We start from the raw sequence: 11,944 nt of genomic DNA, 5'->3' as shown, positions 1-11,944 counted from the left end.
AATTAAGCCTATATCACATCAAAGTTAGGAGTAATCAAGCCTTGATTTCAACGACCTAATTTTCACGCAAAATCAACTTTACGACCGGATTTGCTATCTTTGATCTGCCGCCTTGCAAGGCAACGTGATAGAGTTATTTTCCGCTTTAGTCCAACGTCGAGTGGTTTCACTTTTACCTGAATGGGAAAATTTCTACTTTCTGGCTTTCTTTCCCAATTAAAATCATTAATCAGTGCATTCGAAAAGGTTTTCGAGAATTTAGTTATTACGCGGTGACGCTCATTTTTGTGGTAAACAACTTTATCTTGCTTTCCACTCTTTTCCTCCGCAATTCTCTTTTAAATACCGGCGCGCGTATCTTGCTCCTCGCTCGATAAGTTGGAATTACGTAATTCATTATGACGCAACCAAAGGCTTTGATTTATCACATGGCTCAGTAGCCCAGACAGCAAAATCCATCATTTTTACATTGATTCAACGTCCGCAGACGTTGAATCAATGTAAAGTGACGGATTTGCTGTCTGAAGTTGAATGATCAAAACTACTAAAAAGAAGTTGTGATTTTCTCTTTGAAATGTCAGAACAAGCTTAAGAAAAAACAGTGAGGTTGTGATTTTTTTTTTAAAAGGTCAGAACGAGCTTAAAAAATATAGTTTAACAATAACTATTAATTAGCCTAGCCTGCGCTATATATTCTTATATAAATAACGTATTTTTTGAAAAATGTAGGCTTCCTAATACTTTACTCTATTTCATTATTCTAAAGCTATCTTTTCTTTTACAATGGCTTCTTTGTGGACTGAAGACATAATGCAGTTAGCTCTTGAAGAAATCAAATTTGGCACCAGTAGCGTACGAAAAGTTTCCAAGAAATACAGTATTCCAGAAAGCACTATAAGGGGCAGGATAGCAAGGATGGATGACGTTCCTGCACGGAAAAAGGGTCGGAGGCCAGAACTGGATGAGGAAGTAGAGGCGTCCTTGGCTCAGTGTGTGAAGGTTCTGTGCCAGCATGGGTTTAGCCCACGGCAGAGCGACATTCTGGACGTGGTTCAAGAATATTTAGAAATCAACAACTTCAAAACCAGGTTTACATCAGGGAAGCCGGGTTATGATTGGCTACGCAATTTTATGAAACGTAATCATCTGTCCATGAAAAGAGCTAATATGATAAGTAGCGCAAGAAAATCTGCTACATGTAATTCGTTTATTATTTATGGTTTCTACGATCTCCTTCGGGAGGTGGTGAATGGCTACAACCTGCAACCGCACCAGGTGTGGAATTGCGATGAATCTGGTTTCCCACACGATCCAGCAAGATGCAAAGTCGTGAGTCCACGTAGAAAAACAGCTTACAAAGTGACTTGTGGAGCAGGTCGGCAAAATACAACGGTTCTAGCTAGTTGTAATGCTGCAGGTGATGTGTTATCCCCACTGGTCATCTTTCAAGGAAAAAATCTACAGAGTACGTGGAAGGGTACTAACGAACTTAGTGGCACTACATACGCTGTCAGTGAGAATGGGTGGATGGACAGTGACGTGTTTCTGGAATGGTTCCAACATTTTATTGCGACAGTAAAGGTGAGACCCATTTTGCTATTGATGGACGGACATCTCAGTCACGTGTCAGCCAGAGTCATAAAAACAGCTATGGACAACAACATTATTTTAATCAAATTTCCACCTCATGTCACTGATGTATTACAGCCACTAGATGTAACTTGTTTTGGTCCATTAAAACGAAAGTGGGAAGAGGTTCTTAATAAATGGTGTACTGCCTATGGAGCCAAGCAGGCACTTGGAAAGTCTTTTTTTGTGGATGAACTCTGCAGAATTTGGCGAGACTGCCTTAATGAAAAAAACGTCAAGAGGGGCTTTGAAACTACTGGATTATATCCAGTAGATGAGTCGAAATATCCAGGAGAGCGTTTAGATAGACGGCTGGTGAAAAGATACGAAAAGTGGGTGACAGAGGGAAAGTCTATAGAAGATGAAGATTTGCTTGCCACAGCTTTAAATACGCCCCAGAAAGGTAAGCCTGCTACTGCAACACTTCCTGCTTCCAGTAGCACAGCTACAGCGATCACAGCAGAGGGAATGTGTGATTGCAATGTCTGTTTGGCTATTGGAAAAAAAACCTGACCTTCCACCTAGTGATGGAATGGAGTGGGTAGCGGCGTGGATTCCACGGCCTATTGCACTTGCACAACCGCAAGATAGTGCAACAGCTAGCTTTGAGGAGCTGTTGCTAACCAAAATAAAGGAGCCAACGTCACGGCCCCCACAGAAACGGCGAAAGGTGGACTTGAAAGGACGGGTGATAACTAGTGACGACTTTTTAAAGGCAATTCAAGAAAAGGAGGAGAGGATTTCAAAAAAGAAAAGGGGTGTTGTTGAGAAAGAAAAGCGAGTCAAGTGTTCCCTATTTTCGCAAGCTTCTAGTTGGGAACATAATTTGAAATTGTTTTGGCAAACTTTGTCTCCACCGAACGATGAAGCATCAGTCAGAAGCCGATGGTATGCATGTATATATCCCTCAAAGAAGAAGAACTTGCTCTACATTGGACGTGCATTGCGTCGGTTTCTAACTGAGGAGGATGGTCCAATAGAAAGTCTTGAAATAGATTGCTGCTTGAAGGAGCATACTGGCGAGGAAGGAGTGTATGACAGCACGCCCTCTCACTTACCCAAGGACATTGATATTTTCAAGGCAGATAACGTAACAGCTTTGGCGCAAATTGAGGCCCTTCGCGGTGGTCGATGGCAACTCAAGAACTTTCAGGAAATTAAAGAACTGTTTGAAACCGTAGAAAAAGAGGACAGGACTGTAGCGTACCAACGCTTTGTTAAAAACTTCAAAAATTAGTTCGTTTATTTAATCTCCTCTATTTATAGAGAACAATGGAACTAAAACCTTCACAGCTGCATTTCTACTTTCTTTTACCACCGATCGTCTCTTTGTTCAAAGCACATTTTTGTTTTTATTGTATTAGGGCTATCTTCCGACTCTTTTCATTGTATTGTTGCATCACAACATTTCGTAGCGTAAACAATATCTTTCCCAGGTTGACATAATCGAATAAACGAAATAATCCAATCAACAATGAGGTAACGGTGATAAAAGTTCTGTATTAAAGAAACGTGTTTTTTTTTTACAAAACTAGGAAATGAATTGTCAGATCTAGAGTTAAAACGATCCCAGCCATCAAAGTCGATGCTTTAACGTTGATTTAACGTCTAACGACGTTGAATCAACGTTAATTGCGTGAATGCGCTAGTAATAGCGTTAATTACCGTGACGCGAAACCACAAGTCGTAAGTTTGTGATTTTTTGCACGATCATAGAGCAGTACTAGACGAACATAACTGAACAAAAATAAGACGAATTTTCCGCTTATTAAATGATGTAGAATAAAGTTTTTAAAAAACCTCCGCGCATTTGCCTGTTTGACTATACTTCCTACTTCGCCGGCGCTTAGACACGTGCCCAGCTGGGAGAATCTTTTATAAAAATATCACCCTATAATTCAGGCCTCGAAACTGAAGGCGGCCATCGCCGCGATTAACCTACAAAAACCGACATTTTGTCCGCCGGGTCTCGCCCTTCCGTCGGCCGCATTTGTCCGCCATGAAGTTCCGAGAAAATTTTACACAAGCGGCCTTGTAAATAAAGTAGTAGTACTTTGCCACTTATAATCACAAAGGACCAGAAAAGAGTTAAAGCACTCGATAAATCACAATACACCCTGTATATGCTTGAATTGTTAACATTATTGAGTGACCAAGCAGCTGATGTCTGACGATAAGCTGGATGCAAGTGACATCACAATACACTTTATTGATGCAATAAATTCAGTCTTCGAAATTAGCGTCGGCAAATGGCGCATTAGCGTCGGCAATGAAAATGCCGAGGCCACACGAGCGCTTGTAATGTTAGGGTTAAACATTCCTCCCAGTCGTTATGGCACAGCATAGATTTATTCCCTAGTCAACACCCTGATGGATCTTTATGAAAAAAAAGAGGCCTGTGGAGTGGTATCAAAGCCCGAAAGCCGCAAAACGTGGACGCTTCATTGCGAACGGCAAAGACGATATAGATTTACAGCCAAGCTATGAGCCTCTTGACGTGTCTGATTCCAGTGATGACGCGACAACCTCGTGCTCCGATACAGCATCTGATGATTCCGATTATGACAGCTAGTTCTTTATCAAACAGACTTTTTGTTGTTTGCAGTATCCCAATTGTGCCGAAATTATGTTAGTGTATACGTAAATCGAGGCAATCTTCTCGCAGGGAGCTATTAATTTGTTACCTGTATCTGGTTGAGCAATTCACGTTATTTTATGATAATTCAACGTTGCTAGATGTCGAATTAATGTAAAAAAAAACAGTGTGGTCGTGATAGACTACTCTAGTATATTTTTCGCTTCTGCCGAAGTAAAAATGTGTGTCGAAGTTCCGATGGCCGCCATGTGCTTGTGATTGGCCGCCGAACAGCTTGCTTCAGTCGGACACATTTGGCCGCCGGAAAAAAAAGGTGTTTCAAGGCCTGCTATTTGCATTGATTTAACTCCAGTAGACGTCAAATTATTGTAAGCATCTACTCCTTGTTGCGCCTCGCTTTCCGTTATCTCGTCCAGCTGATACAGCATCTGATGATACCGATTCTGACTAGTTCATCAAACAGACTTTGTGTTGCTCGCAGTGTCCCAATTGTGCCGAAATTATGTTGGCTTATAAGCTTACGTAAATCGAGGCAATCTTCTCGCAGGGAGCTATTAATATGTTACCTGTACCTGGTTGAGTAATTTACGTTATTTTATGATAATTCAACATCGCTAGATGTCGAATTCATGTAAAACAAACGTAAATTTCTTATTGGGCATTGTTGTTACGCAATATAACCCGCCGGAAAAATTAAATCGATTTGTGCTGACTCAAACGTTGAATCAACCCAAAATTAACTTACTTTCCCCTCCCCGTGAGTTTTTTAACGTGAATTACCGTAACAGCGTGCGTATCGCGTTGCTCGCTTTATCACTACTTTTGGTATTATTACATCACAACAAATCAAACAATGCGTTCGTAATAGACTACTCTAGTATATTTTTCGCTTCTCGTTTTACATGTTTTAGTACAATCTTTTCCTAATAAATATTCACAGCAATTGCCGAGGCAATTTCAAATTTTGCCGTTTGGCCTTGGCAACGTTTTTGCCGAAGTAAAAATATGCTAATTTCGAAGACTGAACCATTGCGAATTTGCAAACACACATTCAATGAAATCTGTTTGAAAACTCTTGCCCACCCAGAATTCCTCTCTTCTAAGAAAAAATCGACGCCTATGAGTAGGCCTATCTACCAACAAACTATAGGTAACCAACCATAACCATTCAACTAAAATAGCCAAGGTTCCCATCTGTCCAAATATGTAGACTGACTCATAATAACACCCAAAATAATTAAACAAAGTGTAGTAAAAAAATGTATTTAAGCATCAAATAAATGCAATTTCATCTAAATTTGCCCCCAAAAATGGAAAAAATTCGTTTTTTTGAATATCTGCCCAATAGATGCATTTAGAACAAAATGTTCTTTTAAAGCAATGGTTCTCAACCTTTTTGTTTTGGCGGACCCCTTTTGATACCTTCGAAGCGGTCGCGGACCCTTACAAAAATTTTAGTATATCGCTTCTCCTATAATGGAATCAAATGTTTCAGAAGTTTCGAAACGACACACTTAGAAGAATTTGCTGAACTTGCGACGCACTTATGACGATTGATGACGTTGACGAAGTTATGTTATGAGCTATATGTTGGCACACAGCATCAAAAATAAATAATCTTTAATTATGTTTATTTGATGTTTTTCTATAAATTTTATCAAAATCAATAGAATTTTGCGACCATTACAAAGAATTTCTCGCTTTTTTCATTTCTAATTAATATTAATTCGTTATAATCTTTGTCATTGCAAAACTGTGAGTGGTGATAGCAATGCAAAGGTTAGTCAGCAGTCTAAGTTAAGCATTGATCATTAGACTGCTGTCTCAACAGAATTAAGTTGAACAAAGCCTTATTAAAAAAACTAATTCATTTGTATATAGAGATGTACCGATACCAATATTTTGGCCGATACCGATACCGATATCACTTTTTTAGGCCGATACCGATATTTTGGCCGATACTTTAGTGTTACAAAAAGAAGCAATTTTGGTATTTGCAAGTAATTATATCAAATGCTAAGTTTTACCTTATTTGCATAAAACTATTAAAAAAAGCTTTTTTTAATAGTTTTATGCAAATAAGGTAAAACTTAAAGCACAAGAGCACAAGATCAAAAGTAAAACCACAAGATCTTGTGCTAAAACACAAGCGGTGGCACCACCGCGACTGACACAGTGACAAATTAGTCTAAAACCAAAAAATCCCCTAAATTTAAAATTAGTTGTGTTCAAGTTTAGCGCTTACAATAAATAAATTCCAAAATACGCCACAAAACCAACCAAATTTGGAAATTTATAGAGCAGCAAGGGGAACTTCAAATGGGCAACATTAGGGGCCAAAGGGGCATTATTACGTCATTATGAGTGACAATGGACGGATTTCGAAGTCCTTGGTACTTGAAGATTCAAGAATCCAATCCCAACTCAATGTTGTGTCATAATAGTAGGTTTTAGTAATGAAAGGCCACCGTGATTGAGAGCTGGGGTATAAGGGAAGAAACATTATATCATAATTGGGGTTTCTGAAAAATTAATAAAGAGTTTGCGCAAACTCTCCAAATAGGCAATCATAATTGATAATAAGATGTAAAATGTAAACCAAGTCATTTGTGTAGTCGTACAAAAACTATACGACAAGTAATGTGCAACCTAAGGGCGGTAGGCACTTTAACATACTGATATCCCATTGAATCATCAACCAATCAGAAGCTACGCTGTTCATGACGTCATCAAGGTTGCGTTTCTCGGAACAAAGGAAAAATGCAACTTCCCACCACTGCTATTGCTCTTGTTTGTTGTGTAATTACCAAAAAAAGTTTAAAGTAATAATCAACTCTCTGGCTGAATGCTGAAATAGCCACAATTGGACGGACAACCTAACATCTGATGGTTCGGGTTCGTTCAATTGGATATCAGTATGTCAAAGGTTCTACCCTTAAGGGCGCTTGTCGTTTGGTTGAGAAGCTTTTGCCAGGCCAAGACTACCAAGGTAGCAAAAATGTATAATTTTGCATCGTTTTTACGTTGCTAAACGTTTAAAAAAAACATGTAACTTGGTTGTTTTTAGTAAGCTGGTTCTATCAGTTTGTGATTTAATTTCCACCTTTCGTTGTAATAAACTCATCAAGCTTAAACAATGTCAGAGTAGGCTAAGTAGGCTGCGCAACAAACTCCCACAGCCACAGTTATCACCACTTGCTGCTGACAAGTCAAAGAACATCCATGTCTTTTGATGTTGCCTATTTGCGTTGCATTTTTGTGTTTTTTTTTTATAGTGATACTTGCTCTTCGCTATTTCTGTTACGTTTAGATGATGTCACGTTATTATGCCGATTTCAGATATAATAATTTAATTCAGATAATATGAAACCAAGGAACTTTCAGAAATAATTAATTAAACTACCATTCAACGTTTTATAGGCAGAGAAAACTTTTTCTCGAACCGTAGAAAATTTCATTATCAGATCACCGCTTCAATGCGTGATGGAAATCTACAGATAAATCTGCATCAGGCATTGCAGAGTGCAAAAAACAGTGTTGCAGAACGCGTTTTCGAATATTAAATTCTCATCAGTGCAACTACGTTTATGAACGCAATAATGACGTTGTATGGATGAAAAACTTTTACAAGTTTCATACTCTGCTGAGAGTAAAAAAGAAACACAAATGATAAATATTGGAGAAATTGAGTCTCCTTACACAATTTAAGAATCGAACAACGCAAAACCGCTGAAACAAAATGTTTTGTTTAAGTGAAAGAATCACTCTAAGCAACCAATGTTAAAACTTGCGCGCAAGAAGTCATGGGAGTGTGACTATCAAAAATTTAAACAGGTTGTTATTTTTCTACATCAATGTGACGTTAGTTACTACTATAAAAAATTTATATCTTTGCTTCTCTAGAAAATCCGCAGCAAAAGCCTTTTTTTCCGTGTTTAGTATCGGCCACAGTATCGGCCAAATTTTGCCGATACCGATACCGATACTCAAAAAATGGCCGATATCACCGATACCGATACCGATATATCGGTACATCTCTATTTGTATATTTTTTTAGTTAGGAAACCAAACCTTTGTGCAATGTCCTTTGAAAGTTCAAAGGACATCACACCAGTTCGTTGGGAAGTACAGTTGGAAAATCACGGTAATACAGTACACAAATAAAGCACAACCAACCAATTTTTAAATTTGTAATTTATTAATCATTCTGCAAACTCGGAAACTTTCACGGACCCCCTGAAATTGCTTCGCGGACCCCCAGGGGTCCGCGGACCCCCGGTTGAGAACCACTGTTTTAAAGCATATAGGAACATAGCTGTTCTGCAACTTTTAAGCCTACTCCCAGCTTTCTAGGAGCATTAGAAAAAAAGTTATGCTGTTTTCATGAATTTTGACCTTTGCGTGACCCATGGGGCTGGGTGGCACGCTCGATTTTGGGTGCCACATCAAAAAAATATTTTTAAAGTCAATATTAGACCTTATGACACCTTTTTATCAACCCTCTTCATTGATAAGACAGAAAAACTTTTTTTCACTCCACCCTAGTTTTGAGGCTGACCTCAGCGACTACCAGCACACGATTCATTCTTTCAACGGCTTGAGTCTGTGGTGTGTATGACGACTTCACTGGGACTTACTTTATTGCATCCCAAAGTTTATCCTCACTCTTAGATGATAATAATGGTGATTCAGTAACGTCAATCTATGCTCAGTCGACCATATCAATATAATCCATTGCATTAAGATAAAATTGATCAGCAGGGCGATGGAATCTTCGTATTATTGTAGATGAAAGCTTTCGAGCTTTCAGATTTCGCCTAACAGCTGCCTCACTAATGGCAGGTCTACTGTCATGAAACATGGCATATAGCAAGTTTTCGAGATGAGCCGCATAACAATTTTGCTTGATCAATTTGTCGATGACAGACTGCACTTCTACTAGCTCAAGTCCACGACTGAGTTGTATCATAAGGAAAAGTACTGCTGGAGCATCGCTGATATCTGTGGCCATCTTAGTGGCAAACCATAAAGGCTCATATACAGTTGCAATGAATTGTGTCAATGTCAACAGCTTTTGATGGATGGTTTTGACTAACATAGCGGCACATTCGATTTGCTCCTGTGAATGATTACATTTTTCAGGATCTCTGTGTAAGAGTGTTTCAGAGCATTCCCCGGAACTGATTGCATGGCAGATTTCCAAAAGGTACATTTGGTCTGTGCTTAAATCCTTTGAATTTTCCAATTTTGGCAAATGGGGATTGGGGAGTTTCAATTTTATCAAACAATGCGATCTCCAAGGCTATAAGGTTTGACCACAGAATATCGCCAATTTCACCAATGAATGTTTCTGGACCAGATGTCTTTCCAAATAATCCAAATAGAAGCCGCAATGGTAACTCATTGATGGGCAGCATGGGCCAACATATATTCCACGGAAATTTATGCTGGATAATGGATATGATCTTCTATTCTAGCAATTACTCCATTACGATTCCCAGTGTTCACTGCTGTCCCGTCACAACCTGTTATTCAAACTCCATCCATGTTCATATTCTCGTCGATCATACATTTTAAAATGTCAACTGAATGATCACTTGGTGTTGTGACATGAGAGATGTAGATGTCACTAGGTTGTGTCAGTAAAACGTAATGGTATTTTTTTATTTTTCTCCTGTGGTGGTAGTCATCAAAGACATATGATTCATCCTTTCTCTCATCGAAATAGAGCGATATAAAATTATTGACGACATGTTGGGTTGGTTTCAATCCAGTACGCCTCTTGACTCAGCTATGTCTCACCTTCCGTGGGTCAATAATGATGTCTGTGGAGAAGTCTCTTCCTAACACATCCTGCAAAGTAGCAGTGGCAATAGCAGCAACTGTTTCGTTAGAAACCATCTTTCGATCGGCTTCCCTTGCAACACAAGGGATTGGGATGGTATTGTAGGCATTACTTGTTGAGACACTCTCCATGAAATTCGGATCATTATCGCATGAATAAGATAAAGAGTCAGTTTCACAAAGTTTTTTTGTGGCGTGTTAAACCGCACAACTATTAGAAGTTCGCTCACTGCGCAGAATTGCCGGATTTGGCGAAAAGATGAGGTAAAACGACAAAAATTTTCGCTACTTTTTGCCCAATCTGGCAACCCTGTTATAGGAACAGGGGTCATTAGGGTAATGGGTTGCTGTGCACAAAACGATTTTAAACTTTGAGGAAATGTTTAGAAGGTGAAGTCGCACCTATGTTCAAATTTATATGATAAATGGAGTAATCGACCCACCCTAATGGTTAGGGTAAAGGTTAGCGGAAACTGCGGAAAAATGTTTGCGAAACTGCGATCAGCGAGGGTTAGGGTTAGAGAGGATGCAATCTAGTTTGTACCCTGAACAGTTCGTACCCTGAAAAGATCGAGAGAAAAAAGAAAAAAAAGCTGAAGTCGCTGATCGCAGTTTCCGCTAATCCTAACCATAGACTAATCTAAGCTCTAGCCCTAACTTTCGCTGACCCCAGTTTCCGCAAACATTTTTCGCAAACATTTTTCCGCAGTTTCCACTAAACTTTACTCTAACTCTAACCATAGAGTACGGTAATCTATGCTCTAACCCTTACCCTCGTTAATCGCAGTTTCCACTTACCCTAACTCTAACAATCGAGTAATCTATGCTCTCTAACCCTTACCCCCGATGATGATGATTTCCGCAGTTTTGCAGTTTCCGCTAAATTTAGCCAACTTTTTGTAATCTTCTCGTATGTTTATTCCATTTTGAAGCCAACTGAATAAGAAATCTAGAACCGATTCTTTAATTCTATTCAATTTTCTGTTGTTCGTTTGGAAAGTTTCATAAACTTAAACATTTATGTTGTTCACCCAAACTTCTGCAAAGCTTTTAAATACAGCTTCATGTGGTGATTCTGTGTCACCACATGAAGCTGCTCCTCCACAAACAAGCTCCATAATTATGATGCCTGCAGGCTAGTTGAAGGATATTGTGTCCTATATGGCTTTGAAATTGAACAGTGACGCCACTTTTCTAACCACTATTTAGTGCAGTTGTGTCAAAAACAAGACCCAAAACTACATACGAGCCGACTTCCGGGGGGCCGGGGGGCGGCGCCCCCCATAAACTTATGGTTGAGGGGCAACAAAAATGGCTATTTCAAGGTGTTTCAAAAATAAAACACTTCGCGAAAGAGTTTTAGATCATTTAAACGGACTTAAAGAATGCTGAAAGCGATAATCAGCCTACCTTGCTCTTGCCCGCAAAACAGAAGCTGATCGCACGGCTTTCTCTGGAACGTGAATTCTACTAAGATGCGCAAGGCACGCACGCTCACAGTCACACACTGCTAATCTTCGCGCGCGTGAAGAGCAACTTTAAAGTCAAAACGCGTGGTAGCGAAAAAACGAATGCGAGGTTGAATGTTTATTCTCATTTCACGATATATCCGAACGTCCCTTAGATTTTCTGCGACTTCAAACATGAAATCGATTTTAGCAAACTTTATCGAGTTGAAACTACGACACAACGAACAATTACGTGAATACAACTTAAAAAAAAATGCATTTTTCAAAACTGTCATCCGTGTTTTGCTTCAATAAGCACTGTATTGACGTATATTATGTGAAAATATATACATCTCATACACTCATTAATATACACTCCTGCACTACCGCATATTGCCTACTCGAGTATAGGTCGATCGCGTGTATA

The 11,944-nt window shown here is 39.2% G+C and overlaps 1 protein-coding gene across 1 annotated transcript; it reads left to right on the top strand.

The window, feature by feature from the left end:
* Positions 1–783: 783 nt before the first annotated feature.
* LOC145788493 (uncharacterized) lies at positions 784–2,142 on the top strand. The gene has a single exon (XM_082600255.1). It carries the CDS (start codon positions 784–786, stop codon positions 2,140–2,142), a length of 1,359 nt encoding a protein of 452 aa, XP_082456381.1.
* Positions 2,143–11,944: the final 9,802 nt, after the last annotated feature.

This window comes from Aplidium turbinatum, chromosome 2 (genome assembly GCF_918807975.1).
Source record: "Aplidium turbinatum chromosome 2, kaAplTurb1.1, whole genome shotgun sequence".
Lineage (NCBI taxonomy): Eukaryota > Metazoa > Chordata > Ascidiacea > Aplousobranchia > Polyclinidae > Aplidium > Aplidium turbinatum.
Note: the sequence above shows the minus strand (reverse complement) of the source record. Positions and strands in the feature narration are given on the sequence as shown.